We start from the raw sequence: 24,831 nt of genomic DNA on the forward strand, positions 1-24,831 counted from the left end.
TGGAGAAGAGTAAAAATAGTATAACGGGAATATGGATTGAGCGTTGTCGAAAGTGACCTTCTAAAAAAAGAAACGGGAATATGGATTGACGCCACACGAAGGAAGGGAGATAAACGCTGAAAACACTGGAGACGATAAGGAAGAGTTACTGGGAATGGATCCAGAGAAAAACCAAAATCGGTTCCGCGCTGCGCGCTGAGAGCACGTGTTGAAATTATCTCACCGAGCAGGTTGTGTCCGGTGTGTAGCTGAATATGGCAACCAAATTTGAAATAGATCCATCGAGAACCTTGGGCGTGCATCGCGGACACACACACACACACACATAGACACAAGTCGTATATATATATATATATATATAGATACAAGTCCATGTAAGCAAGCCAAAGAACATTTGTCGTGAAATTAATCGACGAATTGAGCTTCAAACTTAGGCATAATTAATTAATTTGGTTGTTCAATCGACGAAAATGCACCGAAAATGGCGTACGTTGTCAACCATGGGACATCATTTACACGAAGGAGTTGTCTCCCTTGTTCGCTCATACGGATAATTCCTTCTTTGACCCATGTAAACGAAATGCATATCAGTTATCTCCCTTGTTATATTAGACAGTTGAAACTAGAAGTGATCCATTTGAGAATCATGCGGAACGCAGATCCAAAAACGAAAGCAAACGGACTCGCAGAAACGTAATTTTAATGCGATTTTGGTGGTGTTTGGTCCTGTCTTATGGTGTGAAGAGGCTTTTACTATGGAAGTGTGTGATAGAGGTTGACGTAACTTCAAAGGGATCTAAAATTACTTGTTATGATTACAAATGCAGGTTCTACAAATTTGGAGACTTACTAAATGCCTCTGAATTATGAGCTATGAATTTAACACGCTAAAGTTCAAGATTAGGCCTACCCACTTGGCAAACACCAGATACTAACATGGAAGCAGCAAAGAGTAAACGCAAGCCCTTCACCCCCATCACCTTCCCGGCATCGGCATATTCGATTTGTCCTTGGACTGCAAACCGAAACAGGCGCCTGTGTTGCGACCCATCTCGTCATCGGCGCTTTTCCGGAAATGACCTGCGCTTTGTTGGAATTCCAACAATGGCCGCCATTGTAGGAATTCCAACTTTGTGCTACGCGATTCTAGAAATGTACCGCGTGAGAATTCTGCTCTTTTTTTAGAATACGATGTAAAACTATACAAGTCATGATGGCCTATGATGATCTTTGTGTTTTAAAGTGATCAATGCTTAGTCTTGAAAAAGCAGATGCATTGTATAACGCACCAAACCAACCGAATTACAAAAAGCAAAAACTTTTGATAACTTGGTAACAACACAGTTCAACGACCCATCCCACTCGACCACAACGCACCAATTTTACGTAATTTTTAACGTTTCAGATCTTACATTTTACAACAACAAAAACACAACAAGAGTGTTCCGATATAACTTTTCACTGGTAACTATCGATTGTAATAATTTTTTACTCAGTCTTAACTGGTTATATATTAAACTCACACAGTCTCTCTGGGCTGCAGAGACAGCATTACATCCCTTTACTGAGTAGGCTCTTGTCACTGCATGGTAATCTAGGCTCTTGAAACGTGATGTGCAAGTCTGTGCGCTATGTGATTGATTGTTGCAAAATGTTGATTCAAATTAAAGACGATTTCAGCCTGTTGTAACAAACTAACACTCTACTCTGAGAAGAGAAACAAATCATTGTGTTCAAAATAGATCGAGACAGCAGCAACTAGCCAGCTGCATGCGCTGAGTGAGTGTCACTGAGAGAATTGTTACACAGTGTACCCCCACACCCCCAATTCAAGACTTCCCCTTGCTTTTTCATATATGAAAAGGGTATACTTTTTTGTGCCAGTCGAAGGGTTGCCATTTCTAGAACGAGGCAGCTCGTTTCCGGAAATGCGGCGCTTTGTTGGAAATCAAATGAGGTTTCGGGAATTCCCGATTATTCCAACTCTGCCCCGGATTCTTACTTTGCGCCCAACACCTGTACCTCATTGTTGTCGTTCCTTTCGTGGAGAGTGACTACCCTTGTCTCCATTTCAAGATGGCAGCCTCCATCAAAATCGTGAAAAGTTCTGACGACGAAGAAGACGGACCAGCTATTGAGAACAAACATGACATTTGTAGCGTGTAAGGTTTTCATCATCTTCCGTTTGATTATCTTGAGCTAGTTTCCTTTAACGTCACGATGCTTCACATAAGAATATATATATTAGCGAATGAGGAAGAAGAAGAAGAGCACAAGCAGACGTTTTGCGCACGCTGAAACTCAGTAAAGAAAGTCGTCTGCACTTATGCAAATTGTGATAGTGAATAAAACAAACTATCTTTATTTACTAGACAGCTTCCGTTTGCTCACAGGTTTTGCCTTTTTAATTTCGAGCATGCATTTTGTGTAAAATTAGACTGATGCAACACAAAACCTGTGATTTACTGTTCGGCTTTTGCATTAGATGCTTACCTATAATATATTATAAAATATCTATATATATACGACTTGTGTCTGTCTGTCTGTCTGTCTGTCTGTCTGTGTGTGTGTGTGTGTGTGTGTGCGCGATGCACGGCCAAAGTTCTCGATGGATCTGCTTCAAATTTGGTGGGCATATTCACAGGGTTCGTACGCTCCTTGAATCTCCTTGAATCTCCTTGAATTTTCAACCCCCCTTTTCAAGGACCTTGAATCTCCTTGAATTTGGAGAAAATGGTCATTCTTGTGTTTAACCTCCTTGAACCTCCTTGAATTCTGAAGTGCAGGCAAACAAAAAAAATTGTTAATATTAAAGTTTTTCAGCAATTTATATCGATTGTGTGCGTGTTGTGTGCAAGTCGTGTGTCGTCTGCCATCGTGCGAAGGGAAGTTGAAACCGATTACTTCCCCTTCATCCGGGTAGCTTTTAGCGCCATTTCTGAAGCAGTGTGTCGATTCATTGTGACAGCGTTTCAAGCCATCGCCGGTCGAAAATCGTAGTCATGCCGGGTGGAAAGTGCTTTTAAAAATTTTTTAATTTAAAAAAGTAAATAAATGTTTTTGTTTTACTTTACGTTTCTGGTTTGAGCTTTGAATGCATGGTTGATGAAAGTTTTTCCACGTGTACACCTATGCAATTTGAACTCCTTGAATACTCCTTGAAAACTCCTTCAATACTCCTTGAATTTCACTGTCAGGTGTCTGTATGAACCCTGTATTCAGGTACACCCGGGACAGGACACAACCTGGTCGATATTTCAACACGTGCTCTCAGTGCGCAGCGCTGAACCGATTTTGGTTCCACCTCAGCTACCCGGGCCCCCATACCAACACACCAAAGCCGCTAGACCACATCACAACGCCAAAGTTCTCGGTGGATCTTTTTCAAATTTGGACACCGTATTCAGCTACACCCCGGACACAATATCATCGATGAGATATTTCAACACATGCTCTCAGCGCGCAGCGCTGAACCGATTTTGGTTTTTCTGTTCATTTCACCATTCCCAGTAACTCTTCCTTATCTTCTCCAGTGTTTTGCGTTTATCTCCCTTCCTTCGTGTGGCTTCAATCCATATTCCCGTTTCTACGTTACTATTTTTAGAATGTCACTGCGCTGTCCAGAACGCTTCCCTTGTACCCGTAAGTTGTTTTTACTGTCAAAGTGAAAAGGTCGAATCAATTTATAGCCACGCGAAAAATACACTGTCACCTATCTCTATATATTTATAGATATAGATATCTATATACGACTTGTGTCTGTGTGTGTGTCTGTGTGTGTGTCTGTGTATTTGTGTATTCGCCATGCACGGCCAAAGTTCTCGATGGATCTGCTTCAAATTTGGTGGGCTTATTCACAGAGACCCCGGACACAACCTCATCGATGAGATATTTCAACACGTGCTCTCAGCGCGCAGCGCTGAACCGATTTTGGTTCCACCTCAGCTATTTTGGTTCCACCTCAGCTACCCGGGCCCCCATACCGACACACCAAAGCCAAAGTTCTCGGTGGATCTTTTTCAAATTTGGACACCGTATTCAGCTACACCCCGGACACAATATCATCGATGAGATATTTCAACACGTGCTCTCAGCGCGCAGCGCTGAACCGAATTTGGTTTTTGAGTTCATTTCACCATTATAAGTAACTCTTCCTTATCTTCTCATCTTCTCCATGTTTTCAGCGTTTACCTCCCTTCCTTCGTATGGTGCACTGTAGTGTGAAAGGGGGCATCTTCGGATATTCCCGAAGGTCACCGCAGTGTCCAGAACGTAAATTGGACCCGTAAATTATCCTCACTGTAAAAGTGCAAAGGTCGAATCAATTTATAGCCACGCGAAAAATACACTGTCATCTATCTCTCTGTAGATACGGCTTCTCTGTGTTTGTGTGTGTATGTGTGTGTGTGTGTGTGTCTCTATGTGAGCAACACCTGTGCATTGTTCAGTTCTGTTTGTGATGTGGTCTGGCGGCTTTTGTGTAATTTTATGTACTGGCCTTCCTTTGAGAAGCCATAACAGTTCAAAAGGGCTTAGAGATAAGCTTTAACTTGCTCAGTTCTGTTTGAGTGGAGTTCGCCTCCAAAGGTGATTAACACGGTTACATTCGTCGACAAGGATGGGACTCGATATGGTCAGGAATGGCATTATGGCCACTGAATCATTTTCATGCTGTTCCCAATCCACGAATCTGGGAGGGACCTAAGCTTGGCGGGTCCATAGTTCGGACCCGGCGAAGCCGGCGTACGGCTCTAAGTACTTCTTCCCGGCGAAGCCGGCTACCCGGCGAAGCGGGTATTCATTCTAGTACATTATATACGGTTTCTCTGTGTGTGTGTGTGTGTGTAAACAACAACTGTGGATTATAGAGTTCTGTTTGTGATGGGGTCTAGCGGCTTTTGTCTGTCTGTATGTTCTGGTATTTGAGAAGCCACAACAGATAATATAGGACTAAGAAATAAGCTCTAAAATTCTCAATCCCGTTTGACAGGACTTCGCCTTCAAAGGTGATTGTGGTGAACCGCCACGCTGTCTTTCTCTGTCTCGCGATTCACCCCGTTTATCTCCCTTCCTTCGTGTGGCTTCAATCCATATTCCCGTTTCTACGTTACTATTTTTAGAATGTCACTGCGCTGTCCAAAACGCTTCCCTTGCACCCGTAAGTTGTTCTTACTGTCAAAGTGAAAAGGTCGAATCAATTTATAGCCACGCGAAAAATACACTGTCACCTATCTCTATATATTTATAGATATAGATATATATAAATATATACGGCTTCTCTGTGTGTGTGTGTATGTTTGTGTGTGTGAGTGGGCACACCTGTGGATTGTAGAGTTCTGTTTGTGATGTGGTCTAGCGACTTTTGTCTGTCTGTATGTTCTGGCATTTGAGAAGCCATAACAGATAATATAGAGCTAAGAAATAAGCTCTAAAATTCTCAATCCCGTTTGACAGGACTTCGCCTTCAAAAGTGATTGTGGTGAACCGCCACGCTGTCTGTCTCTGTCTCGCAATTCACCCCGGCGAAGCCGGGTATTCCTCTAGTATATTATATATCATTAAATCAACCCCAACTGTTTTATCTGACCTTAAAAAGAGCCTGTTGGGGTCCTTTAAGTTGGGACACTGTTCTTGAATTTTGACTGTACAACAGAACCCCCCTTCTTGAAGATCTGATAAAATTTGGTCCCAAAAAGGAGGAAATTATTTTTCAATGGAGGTAATATTACAGACGTAACAGAGAAACTAAAATAGCGCGGCCTTAAAAAGAGGAGGGGGTCATAACAATTGTGGGGTGGGGTCACAACAATTGTGGGGTGGGGTCTAAAAACTCTAAGGGTTTCACTGTACTGAACATGAACCATTTTGTTGTGTGTGACCAGCTGTGTGGAGAAAGAGTCTCGCTACACGTGCCCGAGATGTAACATCCGTTACTGCTCCCTGCCGTGCTACAAACACAAGAAACATGAAGGATGCTCCGAGTCGTTCTACAAAGATTGGGTCATGGATGAAATGAAGGAACATACTGCAAGGTGAGAGAGAGAAGGGAAGGGAGAGGGACAATGACAATTCTTTATTTAACCAGGGTAAGAGAGTCTTGGCAGTGATCTGCTTTTATACATCTGGCGAGGAATAGAGTCAGCCTGATCTTAGTTTTAGCCATGCTACAAGCACAAGAAACACGAAGTAGTCTTTGTGTGTGTGTGTGTGTGTGTGTGTGTGTGTGTGTGTGTGTGTATGAGAGAGAGAGAGAATGAGAAAGAAAAAGGACAGTTCTTTACTTGACTAGGGTTGTAGAAACTAAAGATAGTATACGGAAGGCAAGTTTTTTGACGATTTGGGCCTTGAAAAGTTCAAGGGACATTCGCTGTACTGTGGTTTTCTGAACTTCATACGATTTTCTGAACTTCATACATGCAATATTATTTAAAAATCAAACTGGTCGTGGATAGAATTTCATTTATCACATTTGTGTATGACTTCACTCAACAGCCCTGAAGAAAAACAGAAAGTCTTGGAGATGTTGGCAAGAGAACACGAGCAGCAAGAGGAAGATTTGGATGATGGTAAGAAGTACATGTACACTACTTATTTTGAAATTATTTCCACTTTAATTAAATCATGTTGCACTAAAAATCATTAAGTTAAAGTATACAGCGGAACTCCTCTTTTAAAACCAAAAAAAAAGTCTGAGGAAACCGGGTCCTTCTTCTTCAGTCTTCTGCGTTCGTGGGCTGAAACTCCCACGTACACTCGTGTTTTTGCACGAGTGGAATTTTACGTGTATGACCGTTTTTACCCCGCCATTTAGGCAGCCATACGCCGCTTTCGGAGGAAGCATGCTGGGTATTTTCGTGTTTCTATAACCCACCGAACTCTGACATAGATTACAGGATCTTTTTCGTGCGCACTTGGTCTTGTGCTTGCGTGTACACACGGGGGTGTTCGGACACCGAGGAGACTCTGCACACAAAGTTGACTCTGAGAAATAAATCTCTCGCCGAACGTGGGGACGAACTCACGCTGACAGCGGCCAACTGGATACAAATCCAGCGCGCTACCGACTGAGCTAGATCCCCGCCCGAAACGGGGTCCTAAAAGGGAGGGAGTCTTGAAGGGGGGTTCCACTGGACCTTCCTATTCATGCACATGTTGCAGATCTGTTCAGGCTTTTGCACATATCAACATCATTTTTCCAACCGCAACACGGTGGTCTAGTGGTAAGGCGTCCGCCCTGTGATCGGGAGGTCGTGGGTTCGAACCCCAGCCGGGTCATACCTAAGACTTTAAAATTGGCAATCTAGTGGCTGCTCCGCCTGGCGTCTGGGGTTCGTTCTAGGACTGGTTGGTCCGGTGTCAGAATAATGTGACTGGGTGAGACATGAAGCCTGTGCTGCGACTTCTGTCTTGTGTGTGGCGCATGTTAAATGTCAAAGCAGCACCGCCCTGATATCACCCTTCGTGGTGGACTGAGCGTTAAGCAAACAAACAAACATCATTTTTCCACTGTAAGAGTAACACATACCAAAAATCTGCAGTCTGGCTCCTTTTTATCGGAATCAGAATGAATTTTGAAACACCTTATCTATGTCAGTCTGCAAAAGTAATGGAGGAATTCCGGAAATGACTATCAAGTTTTTATGGGCAGGAAAGGGTGTTCTTTCCTTGGGAAATCGAGGGCTAACAATACCCATCATTATTGGGTTGCGTGTCTTACACGTGCTCGCTGGGGGTCCTGATTTGGCCTATAAGGTCCGCTGGACCCAAAAAGCAACAATTAGCTAACTAACTAACGTGCTCGCTGACAATGTGTAGCAACACTCCGTTCGCTAGTGATTGGCGTACAGTGTCACGCGGGTTTGTTTGCCCTCTTCAACTAAAACTCACCACAGTGCACAGAAATCAACCGGCACGGTTGGCCTAGTGGTAAGGCGTCCGCCCCGTCATCGAGAGGTCGTGGGTTCGAACCCCGGCCGGGTCATACCTAAGACTTTAAAATTGGCAATCTAGTGGCTGCTCCGCCTGGCATCTGGCATATTATGGGGTTAGAGCTAGGACTGGTTGGTCCGGTGTCAGAATAATGTGACTGGGTGAGACATGAAGCCTGTGCTGTGACTTCTGTCTTGTGTGTGGCGCACGTTATATGTCAAAGCAGCACCGCCCTGATATGGCCCTTCGTGGTCGACTGGGCGTTAAGCAAACAAACAAACAAAGCACAGAAAACAGCCAGACTGCAGAGTGTTGGTATGTGTCCAAGTGGAGGGATGCTGTTATTCCGTGCAAGTGGAGGGATGCTGTTATTCCGTCCAAGTGGAGGGATGCTGTTATTCCATCCAAGTGGAGGGATGCTGTTATTCCGTGCAAGTGGAGTGATGCTGTTATTCTGTGCAAGTGGAGAGATGCTGTTATTCCGTCCAAGTGGAGAGATGCTGTTATTCCGTGCAAGTGGAGAGTTGCTGTTATTCCGTGCAAGTGGAGAGATGCTGTTATTCCGTGCAAGTGGAGAGATGCTGTTATTCTGTGCAAGTGGAGAGATGCTGTTATTCCGTGCAAGTGGAGAGATGCTGTTATTCCGTGCAAGTGGAGAGATGCTGTTATTCCGTGCAAGTGGAGAGATGCTGTTATTCCGTCCAAGTGGACAGATGTTGTTATTCCGTCCAAGTGGAGAGATGCTGTTATTCCGTGCAAGTGGAGGGATGCTGTTATTCCGTCCAAGTGGAGAGATGCTGTTATTCCGTGCAAGTGGAGGGATGTTGTTATTCCGTGCAAGTGGAGGGATGCTGTTATTCCGTCCAAGTGGACAGATGTTGTTATTCCGTCCAAGTGGAGAGATGCTGTTATTCCATCCAAGTGGACAGATGCTGTTATTCCGTCCAAGTGGAGAGATGCTGTCATTCCGTGCAAGTGGAGGGATGCTGTTATTCCGTCCAAGTGGAGGGATGCTGTTATTTTGTGCAAGTGGAGAGATGCTGTTATTCCGTGCAAGTGGAGAGATGCTGTTATTCCGTGCAAAAGCCTAAATCTGCGTTGGTTTACGGGATTGTTTACATGAGAAGGATTTATAGGTCTAACTTTCAAAATAAAATGATAGAATGGTTTTTTTCAACAGACTGCAGAAAGCAACTTGTTATTTCTGGACTTTTCTGTTACTGTAATTATTATGTTCATCAAAATGAGAAAAAAATTCAGCTGAGGTTAGGAAAGTGTGCTTTGTGTTTCAGTAATTACTGTTCCAGCTTCAATTCTAAGATTGTTCCAAGGAAACAACTAAGATTGAACAAATTTGAAGTTGCGTTTGTAATGCTTTCATGGGGATTTAGCTCCAGGTATTGAACTATAAGAGCAAAAGAAAATGAATTAAGAATTTTTTTTGTTTAGTTCATGCTTGAAGGTTTAAAATTCTGCTTACATGCATTTTAAACTGTCCTGTTACAGAAGCACACATGTCAACCCTTACGATTTGCACGTAAGTCTTACGTTTTTCCCATGTTTTTCCAGTTGTACGTCGAAAGACCACAATCTTACGTTTTTTCTCAAAATCGCAAAAATCTTACGTTTTTCCCCCTCAAAATTGCATTATTTAATACATGTCAACCTCTATCACACACTTCCATAGTAAAAGCCTCTTCACACCATAAGACAGGACCAAACACCACCAAAATCGCATTGAAATTACGTTTCTGCGAGTCCGTTTGTTTTCGTTTTTGGATCTGCGTTCCGCATGATTCTCAAATGCGTGAAATGGATCACTTCTAGTTTCAACTGTCTAATATAACAAGGGAGATAACTGATATGCTTATGAGTCACAGACGCTCAAAAACAATTTCTTATGGTTTTTGGTCCTGTCTTATGGTGTGATGAGGCTTTTACTATGGTAAGTGTGTCATATAGGTTGACATGTATGCAGAAGGTCTATGAATTACAAACTAATTTTTGTATTTCATGGTAGCAGATGACGACAACCCGAGTTTGGCGGAAAGAATGGAAGACCTGGACCTTGGTAGGTATTTTCTATCAGTGGGAGTACAAATAAAAAATTATTTAAAAAAATTAAATTTTGTGAGATACAGTGGAAAACTCCTTTTACAACCTTAACAAAATATGAAAAAATCAAGTCTTTAAAAGAAGGGAGTCTTAAAATGGAGGTACATTTACAGAGGCTATGAACAGTACATATCTGGGAAAGTAGGGTCTTAAAAAGGTAGATTAAGTCTTAGATTGCGATGAGACCATTTAATTGTAAAAACATAGTAATTATGACTGGAAAGGCCACCTATTCCTTTTCCCACCCCCTACCACCCTGACAGATAACAAAAGTAAATTCACAAAAGCAAAGGCTGCACATTCTGAACAAGTTGGTCATCCTTGGAAATAACAAATGCATATTCAAAACAATCAGTTTTGTTCACCTATCTTATTGTTATGGCATGTTGTTTGGTGTAGGTGTCATTCTTCCCAGAAGCCATGAAAGGCGGGTTTTTAAGGACAATTACCAATGGCTGTTATGCTATATGGCGAAATAAATTCTTCTTCTTCTTCTTAAAAGTGTGGTTCCACTGTACTGACCTTGACCCTGATTGTAGACAAGGATGCAGCGGAGGTGTGGAAGCGACTAACGGCACAGGAGAAGGAAGAGTTTGCCCAGATGATGAAAGACGGCCGCCTCGCCAACCTGGTTTCCATCTGGACTCCTTGGTGGATGGCAAAGGTATGTGCAACAAATATAACAATAATAATAAATAACTTTTCTATAGCTCCAGTCCCATTGAATGGCACCAGGTGCTTTACAATTTCAAAACAAATAAAGAATCGACAAACATAAGAAAGCAGTGATAAAGGCCTCTGTTATTCTGCCAGAAGTGCATGTGGTTGAGTTCACACCTAAACACTCACATGCCAGGGTAGCACGGTTCTTCTTCTTCAGCGTTCCAGAATGTTCTGGTTACGTGTGAGCTTGTTTGCCCACTTGGGTTCCCCACACTATACTCAGAGCATAGTCAGCTTCACTCCGCTTTCGCTGAGTAGGCATGCTGGGTATTTTCGTGTTTCCATAACCCATCGAACTCTGACATGGATTTCAGGATCTTTTCCGTGCGCACTTGGTCTTGTGCTTGCGTGTACAAGCATATAAGTTGACCTGGGAGATCGGAAAAATCTCCACTCTTAACCCACCAGGCGGCAGCGACCGGGATTCGAACTCACGACCTCCCGATTAGGAGGCCGACGTCTTACCACCACGCCACTGTGCCCGTCCAGCACGACTCTTAAGTTGTTGTTGCCACTTTCCACTTCGAGGGGATGTGGATTTCCTATCAACGGAATAATAAAGGAATGAAAATTAAAAATTAGAAACGAGTCATGTCGCCTCAAATCTTGAATTTATCCTTTGCGTCCGTGCACACGGAAAAGATCATGTAATCCATGTCAGAGTTTGGTGGGTTATAGAAACACAAAAATACCCAACATGCATCCCCCAAAAATGGCATATGGCTGCCTAAATCAGTAAATGGCAGGTTGAAAATGGTCATACACGTAAAAACCCTGGGATTTTTTAGGCCATGAACGAAGAAGAAGAGGATTTGTCTGAAATCTAAGTGTACGTATGTATTTTCCAAGTAAGATTTGCATTGGAGAAAAAGAGGCCTATTTTGTTGGCGTACACTGTATGGGCCATAGTGAAAAAACACATCAGCGATCTCTGATGCTGTATTCATTTCACAAACGTTTCTGTATTTCAGTCGGCATCCAGTTTGGTTCAGGAAGCGTCGGGGAATGGCTTACCTGAGGGATTTCCTCCTCACCTGACCGATGTGCCTGACATCAATCAACTGTTGAAGGTAACTTGATGTATTCAGGGTTTATTAGTCTCCATGAACGTTTGACTATGGCTGTCACAAGGATTTTTTCGCAGGAAGAAATTTAATATTTAGCCTTAAATGTTTGACAAAGATTTGACATTTTTGAGATTGTGATCTTCAGGAAAGTGAGAAAAAAAATATGGTTCTAGTATATAAGCAATGAACATAGTTGATTTCAGGTGTGTTTATACTTCTTTCTCATGCATGGAGAATGAGAGATAAAATGTGATAGAGCGTGAGAGAAAGAGTGCGTGCGAGAGGGAATTATAGAATGTTTCTAAAAGATGTAATGTCCATATTGGCGATGTATCACGTTCCAGCATTCCTTTGCTAGTCACCCCGAGGAAGTGGGGAGTAACATACAAAATATTGAGAAAACCCCACAATATTAAATGATATTATACAGCAGAACTCCCCTTTTCAGACCCCCTCTTTTAAGACTGTGTTCTCAGATTTTCTGTTTTAGGCCACACACAAAAAATAGTCTGTTTACGGTATACCAGCAGACCCTATTTTTTCGCGCGACCCTAGACTTTTTTTTTTGGCATTTGGGAAGAAAAAAAAGTCTTTGTTTTTTGGTAAAATAACTTAAAAATATGGGTTTTTTTAGAAAAAAATCCCGACCTACCGACCCTATTTTTTCGCTCGACCCTAGACTTTTTGGGGGGCATTTGGGAAGAAAAAAAGTCTTTGTTTTTTGGCAAAATAACTTAAAAATATGTTTTTTTGGAGGGAAAAAAAATCCCGACCTACCGACCCTATTTTTTTTGCTTATGTTACCGTAAACAGACTATTTTGTTTGGCCTTACTACACTTGTAAATTTACCGCCACTTTAAGACTCCCTCCCTTTTAACACTTTCTACCCAACCTATGTTGACCAAGTTTTTTTTTGCCGAGACCAGCTGTGCTGCAGCAGGTCACTCAAAATTGTAGTAACTGTGTAGTGACTGTGTATCAACAAGCTGGAATGCAGGCGTTAGATGGACGTTACAGGAAGCGACTGAAGCTAACAGTCTGAGCGGATATATCCGTACCTGGTCACATAGAACCATAAGAGTGGGTACGGATATATATCCGTACCTGGGAGACTGAGTTGAGACAGAGTTTTGGGTGTCTTCAAAGGGAGTTTCCACTGTACTAGTTTCTTGTGTGTTTGCTTATTGTCCAAACATCGTCCAAACACTTTATTGCTTCCAGTCCAAGCCCTCAGCAGACGTCAAACACAATGTGGTCAATGTCATCAGTGCTTACGCCTTTGTGACAAGGCTCCACAACGGTGATCATCTTGAATATGCAGTGGAATGTTCAGAGGTAAAGGATTTCTTTCTTAACACTGGAAAAACTTCTATTCTGTTTCTTGAGATAATTATCTTTGCTTGTTTATATCAACCTCTCAGGTTGCTGTCACATAATTCGGGCATGTTTTTTTGTTGTTTTAGTTTTGTTTTTTGTTTTTTGACCAAGCGCATGTGTTTGGCACATTTATTTTCTGTCAATGTTGTATCAAATTTCATTCTGACATATATTGCTATTCCTGATCACTTAATCACTGTAGTGGAGAGCCTGTGTGGTACGGTCTCCATTCTTTTTGTTTATATGTGACTTTCATATTGCAAGTTGCACAACCCAAGGTTTATTGTTGTTGTTGTTTTTTGTGTGCCGTTTCTTTCTTTTTTTACATTTTTTTTTTTACTCAAGCCATATGCTTGTCAATCCGTAAAACACACTAACAACACACATGCACACACGCACAATGCACGCACTCTCACACACACACACATACACACACACACACACACACAACACAAAACAAACAGAAGTTGCAGGTCACAGTGCACTCAATGTCTGCCTGTTGCAGGAGCTGCTACAGGTGTGCGGTGTGCTGAAACACGGAGAGAACTACCCAGGACCTAAGGAGGCAGTACACGCTGTTATTCAGCAGGTGCACAAGGTACGCCAAACTATTACGGTTAGAATTATAGGGTCGCTTTTGTAGCAAGCGGGGATGTAGCTCAGTCGGTAGCGCGCTGGATTTGTATCCAGTTGGCCGCAGTCAGCGTGAGTTCGTCCCCACGTTCGGCGAGAGATTTATTTCTCAGAGTCAACTTTGTGTGCAGACTCTCCTCGGTGTCCGAACACCCCCGTGTGTACACGCAAGCACAAGACCAAGTGCGCACGAAAAAGATCCTGTAATCCATGTCAGAGTTCGGTGGGTTATAGAAACACAAAAATACCCAGCATGCTTCCTCCGAAAACGGCGTATGGCTGCCTAAATGGCGGGGTAAAAAACGGTCATACACGTAAAATTCCACTCATGCAAAAAGCACGAGTGTACGTGGGAGTTTCAGCCCACGAACGCAGAAGAAGAAGAAGAAGTAGCAAGCAAACATACCTCCATTGCATTCTGATTTTGCAGTGCTGTCATGCCAGCGTGCTTCCTTGTAAGCGGATGGAGCTGAGGTGCACGAAGTGAAACTGGGTGCTACCCAACTAGGTGGGAGCCAGCCGCAGGGTCTGATTGGTTGACATCACAACAAATCTCCATTTCAACCAACCAGACCCTGTGGCTGGCTCCCACCTAGTTGGATGGCACCCACTCTTGCTTAGCACACCTCAGTCCAGGTTACATGTGCGTTGGGGCAAGACAGATTGTAAATTTGTTTTAAAAATGTTATCGTAACTTGATAAAGGCAAAGTATCCGTCTCATTCACAGCTTCAGTTTAGTTCAAATGTTTAGAAACCAGATCCATTTCAAGGAAGTTTTTCCAAACCTTGTTCTAAATGTTTAATCTGGTTGATAGGTTAACTGCCATACAGTTGAAGAAGAGTATAGCGGCAAGAAGCAGACCTGTTTTGGGTGCAGTTTTTTATTATCAAGCTCTCAACAACCAAGAATTGTCAGTGTCTTCTCAGGTTTCAAGTTTCTGCGTAGTTTTCCCTCGGTGTTGCTGAAACTCCTAGTGCTATCTTTATTTAAACAAACATTTCTGTTGGGTTTTTTTTCTCCAGGAGGGGTCTGGTTTTGTCGTACCGTCATCGTTCCCTGTTGTGGTGATGGGGGACGTGATTCGAATCCTGCGTGGACACAGGTTGTCTCCCTTTGGTGCTGTTCTTTCTGCGTTGTCGGACACTGTCGCTTTGTTAAAAGCAGCCAGCAAAGAACTTAAAAAAGGTATGATATGTGTGTATTGTATTCTTCATTCCCTGAATCTGAAAAATATATAGATGCAGGCAATCCATTTAAGGAAGAATGAGTTTCAATTAATTAGATAACGCTGGGGGCTGAGGGGGGCGCATAGGTCCCCAGGCGGAGACCAGGGACAAAAGCTGGACCATTTTGGCATTGTAAATATGAGTTTAACCCCCTCTGGAGAAAGATGAATTGTGCATTTTAAGAAAAACACTATTTTGTCCCTCTCACCTGGGTTAAACTATAATTTTGTTGTTTTTTGCTTTCTCAGAAATCTGCGAAATCGCAGGGATTAGGATTGCCTGTAGATGTCAACCCATCTAAAATGAAATCTCTGGTGTCATAAGCGAATTAAAAACAGAGAAGAGGTCATTAAGGCAAATAATGGCGTCGCATACAAAGTTTCTCTCTACTTATGTGTCAAATTGGGTTGGCCTAGTGGTAAGGCGTCCGCCCAGTGATCGGGATGGGGTCCTAGGTTGTGGAAAAATGCTTTTAAGACCTACAAAATCAGGTCTTATAATGGGGGTAAACTTACAGAGGTTATGAACCGAATATCTTAGAAAACATGGTCTTGAACATGTCTTATCGGGGGTTAGGGGTCTTAAAAGGAAGGGTGTCTTCTAAGGGGTAAGGTGGTTCAGGGAGGGGCGGGGGTAACGAAGGGCGTCTTCTAAGGGGTAAGGTGGTTCAGGGAGGGGCGGGGGTAACGAAGGGCGTCTTCTAAGGGGTAAGGTGGTTCAGGGAGGGGCGGGGGTAACGAAGGGCGTCTTGTAAGGGGTAAGATGGTTCAGGGAGGGGCGGGGGTAACGAAGGGCGTCTTGTAAGGGGTAAGATGGTTCAGGGAGGGGCGGGGGTAACGAAGGGCGTCTTCTAAGGGGTAAGGTGGTTCAGGGAGGGGCGGGGGTAACGAAGGGCGTCTTCTAAGGGGTAAGATGGTTCAGGGAGGGGCGGGGGTAACGAAGGGCGTCTTCTAAGGGGTAAGATGGTTCAGGGAGGGGCGGGGGTAACGAAGGGCGTCTTCTAAGGGGTAAGATGGTTCAGGGAGGGGCGGGGGTAACGAAGGGCGTCTTCTAAGGGGTAAGGTGGTTCAGGGAGGGGCGGGGGTAACGAAGGGCGTCTTCTAAGGGGTAAGGTGGTTCAGGGAGGGGCGGGGGTAACGAAGGGCGTCTTCTAAGGGGTAAGATGGTTCAGGGAGGGGCGGGGGTAACGAAGGGCGTCTTCTAAGGGGTAAGGTGGTTCAGGGAGGGGCGGGGGTAACGAAGGGCGTCTTCTAAGGGGTAAGGTGGTTCAGGGAGGGGCGGGGGTAACGAAGGGCGTCTTCTAAGGGGTAAGATGGTTCAGGGAGGGCCGGGGGTAACGAAGGGCGTCTTCTAAGGGGTAAGGTGGTTCAGGGAGGGGCGGGGGTAACGAAGGGCGTCTTCTAAGGGGTAAGATGGTTCAGGGAGGGCCGGGGGTAACGAAGGGCGTCTTCTAAGGGGTAAGGTGGTTCAGGGAGGGGCGGGGGTAACGAAGGGCGTCTTCTAAGGGGTAAGATGGTTCAGGGAGGGGCGGGGGTAACGAAGGGCGTCTTCTAAGGGGTAAGATGGTTCAGGGAGGGGCGGGGGTAACGAAGGGCGTCTTGTAAGGGGTAAGATGGTTCAGGGAGGGGCGGGGGTAACGAAGGGCGTCTTCTAAGGGGTAAGGTGGTTCAGGGAGGGGCGGGGGTAACGAAGGGCGTCTTCTAAGGGGTAAGGTGGTTCAGGGAGGGGCGGGGGTAACGAAGGGCGTCTTCTAAGGGGTAAGGTGGTTCAGGGAGGGGCGGGGGTAACGAAGGGCGTCTTCTAAGGGGTAAGATGGTTCAGGGAGGGGCGGGGGTAACGAAGGGCGTCTTGTAAGGGGTAAGGTGGTTCAGGGAGGGGCGGGGGTAACGAAGGGCGTCTTCTAAGGGGTAAGATGGTTCAGGGAGGGGCGGGGGTAACGAAGGGCGTCTTCTAAGGGGTAAGATGGTTCAGGGAGGGGCGGGGGTAACGAAGGGCGTCTTGTAAGGGGTAAGATGGTTCAGGGAGGGGCGGGGGTAACGAAGGGCGTCTTCTAAGGGGTAAGGTGGTTCAGGGAGGGGCGGGGGTAACGAAGGGCGTCTTCTAAGGGGTAAGGTGGTTCAGGGAGGGGCGGGGGTAACGAAGGGCGTCTTCTAAGGGGTAAGGTGGTTCAGGGAGGGGCGGGGGTAACGAAGGGCGTCTTCTAAGGGGTAAGATGGTTCAGGGAGGGGCGGGGGTAACGAAGGGCGTCTTGTAAGGGGTAAGGTGGTTCAGGGAGGGGCGGGGGTAACGAAGGGCGTCTTCTAAGGGGTAAGGTGGTTCAGGGAGGGGCGGGGGTAACGAAGGGCGTCTTCTAAGGGGTAAGGTGGTTCAGGGAGGGGCGGGGGTAACGAAGGGCGTCTTCTAAGGGGTAAGATGGTTCAGGGAGGGGCGGGGGTAACGAAGGGCGTCTTCTAAGGGGTAAGATGGTTCAGGGAGGGCCGGGGGTAACGAAGGGCGTCTTCTAAGGGGTAAGGTGGTTCAGGGAGGGGCGGGGGTAACGAAGGGCGTCTTCTAAGGGGTAAGATGGTTCAGGGAGGGCCGGGGGTAACGAAGGGCGTCTTCTAAGGGGTAAGGTGGTTCAGGGAGGGGCGGGGGTAACGAAGGGCGTCTTCTAAGGGGTAAGATGGTTCAGGGAGGGGCGGGGGTAACGAAGGGCGTCTTCTAAGGGGTAAGATGGTTCAGGGAGGGGCGGGGGTAACGAAGGGCGTCTTGTAAGGGGTAAGGTGGTTCAGGGAGGGGCGGGGGTAACGAAGGGCGTCTTCTAAGGGGTAAGGTGGTTCAGGGAGGGGCGGGGGTAACGAAGGGCGTCTTCTAAGGGGTAAGATGGTTCAGGGAGGGGCGGGGGTAACGAAGGGCGTCTTCTAAGGGGTAAGGTGGTTCAGGGAGGGGCGGGGGTAACGAAGGGCGTCTTCTAAGGGGTAAGATGGTTCAGGGAGGGGCGGGGGTAACGAAGGGCGTCTTGTAAGGGGTAAGGTGGTTCAGGGAGGGGCGGGGGTAACGAAGGGCGTCTGCTAAGGGGTAAGGTGGTTCAGGGAGGGGCGGGGGTAACGAAGGGCGTCTTCTAAGGGGTAAGGTGGTTCAGGGAGGGGCGGGGGTAACGAAGGGCGTCTTGTAAGGGGTAAGGTGGTTCAGGGAGGGGCGGGGGTAACGAAGGGCGTCTTGTAAGGGGTAAGGTGGTTCAGGGAGGGGCGGGGGTAACGAAGGGCGTCTTCTAAGGGGTAAGGTGGTTCAGGGAGGGGCGGGGGTAACGAAGGGCGTCTTCTAAGGGGTAAGGTGGTTCAGGGAGGGGCGGGGGTAACGAAGGGCGTCTTCTAAGGGGTAAGATGGTTCAGGGAGGGGTGGGGGTAACGAAGGGCGTCTTCTAAGGGGTAAGATGGTTCAGGGAGGGGCGGGGGTAACGAAGGGCGTCTTCTAAGGGGTAAGGTGGTTCAGGGAGGGGCGGGGGTAACGAAGGGCGTCTTCTAAGGGGTAAGATGGTTCAGGGAGGGGCGGGGGTAACGAAGGGCGTCTTCTAAGGGGTAAGGTGGTTCAGGGAGGGGCGGGGGTAACGAAGGGTGTCTTCTAAGGGGTAAGGTGGTTCGAGGAGGGCCGGGGGGAACGAAGGCGAGTCGTGTGCAAGCATTTGCTTTTCTTGTTTAGGTGGAAAAAGGAGAAGAAAGAGAAAGCCGAAGCCTACAGAGGACGGTGACCAGCCTGAAGCAGACTTTGACAAACAGCTGTTCCTGGCCAAAAGAAAGCTGACCTTCTTGCTGAGCTGGACTGAGCGCTACGGGATGTGTCTTGCTCAGCTGTGCGATGAGCTGTCTCTGGAACTCGGTGAGCGTCAGAGCGTAATTAGCAGGAGTTATCAGCTCGTTACTGTGAGAAGAGGTATCTGTGTTTTGTATCACTTACACATGGTTTGAGTTCTGCCTGTGTCAACGATCCTTTTGAATGTATTTCAAAGGGTGGGAGGAAGGGAGGGAGGAAGGGAGGGAGGGGTGGTCAATTTGAAAATAGAAGTCACACCAAGTCAACCTTCATTGCAAAGCCACTTTAAGCTTTACGGAGAATCTGGACTCCAATCATTATCTGAAAGGCGTAACCGTCATAAACTAACAATGTTCCATAAAATTATTCACGACAAGACCCCCCCATACCTACAAGCAGCACTCCCACCTCTCGTAGCAGCCAACAACCCCTACCACAGACGCCGCCCCTTAGAACGAAGTATACCCCCACATCGAACAGAAACGTACAAAACATCCTTTTTTCCTTCGACAACAGTACTCTGGAACCAACTACCCGAACAAATACAGTTAACTGACTCCCTCGGGGAATTTAAACATTACTTAACAAAAGACGACACACAAATTCCCGTTTACTTCTACAGTGGCAGTCGACAAACACAAATAATCCACACAAAAATGAGACTTAATATTAGTGATCTAAAGAAAGACTTAGTTGAGCGACACCTTGCGGAAAACAGCGTATGCGACTGTGGTGATGGAACAGAAACTGCAACACACTTCTTACTAGAATGCCGTTTACACTTAGCTGCAAGAAACAACACAATCAACAAACTAACCAACAACCTCATACACACAGATATTCTACTTCATGGAAACCCCTCCTTGCAAACAAAAATTAACAAAAACATCTTTTTAACAGTGCAGGAATTTATTGGACAGTCCGGCCGTTTCGAACAGATAAACATGTAAAGTGAAAGCAAAATCGACACGTCTACTCGTCTCTCTCTCTCTCTCTCTTTAAGCTTTCTCTCTCCCTCTCTCTCTCTCTCTCTCTCTCTCTCTCTCTCTCTCTCTCTCCCTCTCTCTCTCTCTCTTTCTCTCTCTCTCTCTCTCACTCTCCCCCTCTCTCCCCCTCCCTCCCTCCCTCTCTCCCTCCCTATCTCTTACTCGCAAACACCATAAATATTATATATGTATTCCCAAACGGATTTTTATTTTGATGTACAATTTTCATTCAATTTTCTTTTCATGTTTGCAAGCTTTTCATTTAAACTGTACAATAGCCGCCATTTATATTATATGTAATTTTCTAGAAATAGTGAACACCACTATAAGCATTATGCTTGTTGTTGTTTACTCAATATGCGTTTTTTTGTAAATAATGCACAAACGTTAAATAAAACAGTTTAAACCAAAGCAATTTTATTTTCTTGAAAAACTTTTGTAAAAAATAAAAATGTCTACAAGAAGCACACCTGTGTAAACATATGTCATAAAAAAAACGCTACTTGTTAATACTTGTATCTGCTGAATAATACAACAAGAAATATTCATCATACTTATTCATCAGAAACCTTTTCAATAACTGTGAACTTTTGCTTTCCATAATAGACTTTCACTCCCAACAAAAATGAACAATTGATTTGCTCACGAATTTTCAAGCTTTTTTTTTTTTTTTTTTTTGGCTGCTTTAAAATAACTCCAGATTAAATCTCTGGGGGGAAATCTACAAAATTGGACTAATGCTTTGATACAGAATAATGTAATATAAGTTTGGAAATGTACAACATATCTAATGTGAAAGGGGATACGAGTATATATACACACCAACATTTTGTTGAACATCTCCCCAACAAACATGAACAAACAAAAAACAAACTTCCTATCTTATAAGACACAGATGTTTAAGATTTCTCGGAGTTTCTGTTTGTAGCGTCTGTACATTTGCCTCCTTAAAGGTGGTCGTCTACATTTGTGCTTTTTTTCAATAATCTTATGTCAAATGATGAATGAACCATGGGGAAAAAAGTTATAGAAAAAAAATATATGTAAAAAAAGATTTTATTTTTGGGTAGTGTGACTCACGCTTCCAATATTTTGTTTTCTGTTTGCTGAGAACATGTGCTTTGCCTAAAAATACTGACCAATCAAATTCATGTCACTATGCTTAGGCCTAAAAAAAAATAGGTGTGGTTACGGTAACCCGACCTACCCTATTTTTAGGGGCCGACCCTATAACTTTTTATTACATTTGTCAAAAAAAAACACAAAAAAACAAGAAAACGAGTGCAGAAAACGCAATGAAAGCGAAATCGCCCGAGTCGCACACTTATTTCCCTGTCAAGTAGGTTTAATTTGTACACATTACAAAAAAAAGTTTTTAAAAAAAAAGTGATTGCCTACCTTCCTACCCTATTTTTTTTGGCTATGTTACCGTAACCACACCTTTTTTTTTTTGGCCTTATAGCCACGCCCAAACAAGTGCAGCAACAGTTTGACACTGGAGCGCTGTCCACGCTTTTTTTTAAACGCACGAAATGCACGGGATTTGAGAGGAGTTTTGCGCTTGGCATTTTCCAAATAAGGATATCCTACTATGAGTACTACGCTAAAATACTACAATGAATTTTCAAACGGCTACACTGGCTTCGTCTTTCCTGATCGAAAGGGGGTGTATTGTTGATATTTGTAGATAATAGACTCTGCATTTTAATGGTCAAATGGCGATTTCGGTATAAAAATGTAGACAAGGACCTTTAACAGGGTTCGTACGCACCTTGAATCTCCTTGAATCCCCTTGAATTTTCAACCCCCCTTTTCAAGGACCTTGAATCTCCTTGAATTTGGAGAAAATGGTCATTCTTGTGTTTAACCTCCTTGAACCTCCTTGAATTCTGAAGTGCAGGCAAAAAAACAAAAAAATGTTAATATTAAAGTTTTTCAGCAATTTATATCGATTGTGTGCGTGTTGTGTGCAAGTCGTGTGTCGTCTGCCATCGTGCGAAGGGAAGTTGAAACCGATTACTTCCCCTTCATCCGGGTAGCTTTTAGCGCCATTTCTGAAGAAGCAGTGTGTCGATTCATTGTGACAGCGTTTCAAGCCATCGCCGGTCGAAAATCGTAGTCATGCCGGGTGGAAAGTGCTTTTTTAACCCACGATGGCTGGAGGAAAAGGAATACAAGGATTGGATCCAGCGGGATTGCGACAAATACAAGGCTTTTTGCAAATGCTGCAAAGCACGTGTGGATATTTCAGTGATGGGCGAGTCAGCCCTGGTTAGCCACGGAAAGGAAAGAAACACACAAATAATTTAAAAGCGTCTGCACCTGTAGTCCCGATTGCAAACTTCTTTTCTGTAACGTCATCGCAAAGCTCTCAGTCTGCTTCTGTAACTGCAACCCCGGGTCCCGCGATGCCAACGTCCTCTCGGACTCTTTCATCATTTTGCACCAAGACCGATGTTTTAAAATCGGAAGTCATGTGGACAATGAACGCTGTGAACTCGCACTACAGTTTCAAGTCGTGTGAGAACAACTCCAAACTGTTCCAGGCAATGTTCCCCGACAGCCAAGTAGCGAAGGGATATCAATGTGGCGAGGGGAAGACCAGGTATCTAAGTACTTTCGGCCTTGCGCCATATTTTCATTCGCTGCTGAAAAAACGAGTGAAGGAGGAATCCGGATACGTTCTTCTGTTCGACGAAACGTTGAACAAGCACATCAAAATGAAGCAACTTGACATTTTTGTTCGTTGCTGGAACGGGCAGCAAGTCCAAACGGAATACTACGCTTCCAAATTTCTTGGACATGCTTATGCAACCACCCTGATTGATTCTCTGGAGCCTGCCATGGTGGAGCTGGGATACCGGAAATACTCCTTGAAAACTCCTTGAATACTCCTTGAATTTCACTGTCAGGTGTCTGTATGAACCCTGCTTTAAGGCTTCAAGTTGTTAGACTTCCTCTCTTTAAATTCAAATTTCTTATGTTTTGGGGATACGTGGTCCTTCATGGGGGTACCACTAATGGAGATTGTTGCAGACATCTGAACCCCAGGTATACTTCTACCATTGACCTCAACAATGATATAAAGAAGAAAAACATGTCATTGTCAGCATAAACAGGGTGTGTGAATACTGTTTGGTTCTGAAGTTGAGCGTGGCTTGTTACTGTAATCTGCAGACTGATGTTCTGTGATGTGTGTCTGTCGCTGTAATCTGTGATGTGTGTCTGTCGCTGTAATCTGCAGGTAATCTGTGATGTGTGTCTGTCGCTGTAATCTGCAGGTAATCTGTGATGTGTGTCTGTCGCTGTAATCTGCAGATGTTCTGTGATGTGTGTCTATCGCTGTAATCTGCAGGCGTTTTGTGATGTGTGTTTGTCGCTGTAATCGCTGTGATCTGCAGATGTTCTGTTCTGTGTGTCTGTAGCTACACTATTGCGTCCGCCCCGTGATCGGGAGGTCGTGGGTTCGAACCCCGGCCGGGTCATACCTAAGACTTTAAAATTGGCAATCTAGTGGCTGCTCCGCCTGGCGTCTGGCATTATGGGGTTAGTGCTAGGACTGGTTGGTCCGGTGTCAGAATAATGTGACTGGGTGAGACATGAAGCCTGTGCTGCGACTTCTGTCTTGTGTGTGGCGCACGTTAAATGTCAAAGCAGCACCGCCCTGATATGGCCCTTCGTGGTCGGCTGGGCGTTAAGCAAACAAACAAACAAACAAACAAAGCTACACTATTGCATTTGCCAAGAAAACTCAAGGTTTTGTTTTTCACTGTTGTGACAGAATGCCTGAAGAGCGAAGCGGCAGAAACCAGGTCACTCCAGACAACAGTGGAACAAGCTCTCAAGTCGGGGAAACTTCACACGCAGGGAGCAAAGGTGGAAGAAGTGACACAAGATGCTGAGTTACCAAGCAGCGCTGTGCAGAGTGAAAACTGAGGATAAAGTGCAAGACGTGAAGCAAAACACTGAATTACCCAGCAGCACTGTGGAGAGTAAAGGCTGATTAAGTGGAAGAAGTGAAACAATACGCTGAATTAATTACCCAGCAGTGCCGTGTAAACAGATTGAAAACTGAGAATAACGTGAAAGACGTGAAACAAGACTTAGAAATAATTAACCAGCAGCGTAGTGCATGTTCTGAAAACTGAGGAGCACTTGGAAGACGTGAAACAAGACGCTGAATTAATTAACAAGCAACGCCGTGTAAGAGTTAAAAACCGAACACTTTTGTTCAGGAGCTGAAACACAAAACAAACCAAAAGCAAGTCGCGTAAGGCGAAATTACTACATTCAGTGAAGCTGTCGAACACACGGAATGAAACTGAACGCACTGTATTTTTTCACCAAGACAGTACAGCTTCGTCAATCCCCGCGTGAAGGAAATCGCTCACCTTCCACGTGCAAAACGTAGTGATATTGACACGCCAGATTAGCGCGGTGGCGTATTGTGCTAAGCAGGAAAGCGCGCTTTTCTGTATTCTTGTTAACTTTCTGAGCTTTTTTTTTTTGGAATCAGGAAATGATCACGAATAAGATGACATCATTTTTGGATCGATTTCTTACATTTTAATCGTAAGACTAATAATTCTATTTTCGTTAATTGTGATCACATTTTAAGAGTAAACATGACATATGTATATATGTTTAGATTCAGAATGTGATGAAGAATACGATGCAATCAATTTTAAGTTTTAAATTTTAAATTTGCAAAAAATCGATTTTAATGACAACTTTAATGAGCAAACTCATTAATTAAATTTTAGGCCTCCAGCTGAAATGCAATACCAAAGTCCGGGCTTTGTCGAAGATTACTTGACCAAAATTTCAACCAATTTGGTTGAAAAATGAGAGCGTCACAGTGCCGCCTCAACTTTCACGAAAAGCCGGATATGACGTCATCAAAGACATTTATCAAAATAATGAAAAAAACGTCTGGGGATATCATACCCAGGAACTCTCATGTAAAATTTCATAAAGATCGGT

General features: G+C 44.5%; 1 protein-coding gene across 2 annotated transcripts; it reads left to right on the plus strand.

Moving 5' to 3' along the window:
- The first annotated feature begins 2,014 nt into the window (after window positions 1–2,014).
- LOC138947464 (zinc finger HIT domain-containing protein 2-like) lies at window positions 2,015–24,109 on the plus strand. 2 transcript variants are annotated; one of them, XM_070318945.1, is made up of 11 exons: window positions 2,015–2,162; window positions 5,883–6,032; window positions 6,493–6,566; window positions 9,950–10,000; window positions 10,584–10,708; window positions 11,739–11,837; window positions 13,057–13,170; window positions 13,718–13,810; window positions 14,870–15,032; window positions 18,752–18,928; window positions 23,630–24,109. In XM_070318945.1, the coding sequence occupies exons 1-11, from the start codon at window positions 2,077–2,079 to the stop codon at window positions 23,782–23,784; spliced, it is 1,287 nt and encodes a 428-aa protein (XP_070175046.1). In that variant the 5' UTR covers window positions 2,015–2,076; the 3' UTR covers window positions 23,785–24,109. The 2 variants fall into 2 exon arrangements, with proteins under 2 accessions (XP_070175046.1, XP_070175047.1); XM_070318946.1 differs by having other exon boundaries at window positions 9,953–10,000.
- Window positions 24,110–24,831: the final 722 nt, after the last annotated feature.

This window comes from Littorina saxatilis, linkage group LG14, assembly GCF_037325665.1.
Source record: "Littorina saxatilis isolate snail1 linkage group LG14, US_GU_Lsax_2.0, whole genome shotgun sequence".
Taxonomy (NCBI): Eukaryota; Metazoa; Mollusca; class Gastropoda; order Littorinimorpha; family Littorinidae; genus Littorina; species Littorina saxatilis.

What these genes read in the sequence shown, in the direction of transcription:
- LOC138947464 (XM_070318945.1), top strand. Translation starts at nt 2,077, where the DNA reads ATGGCAGCCTCCATCAAAATCGTGAAAAGTTCTGACGACGAAGAAGAC. An exon ending in AGAGGAAGATTTGGATGATG is followed by an intron (nt 6,567 to 9,949) that starts GTAAGAAGTACA and finishes ATTTCATGGTAG; the next exon opens with CAGATGACGACAACCCGAGT. An exon ending in CTCCTTGGTGGATGGCAAAG is followed by an intron (nt 10,709 to 11,738) that starts GTATGTGCAACA and finishes TCTGTATTTCAG; the next exon opens with TCGGCATCCAGTTTGGTTCA.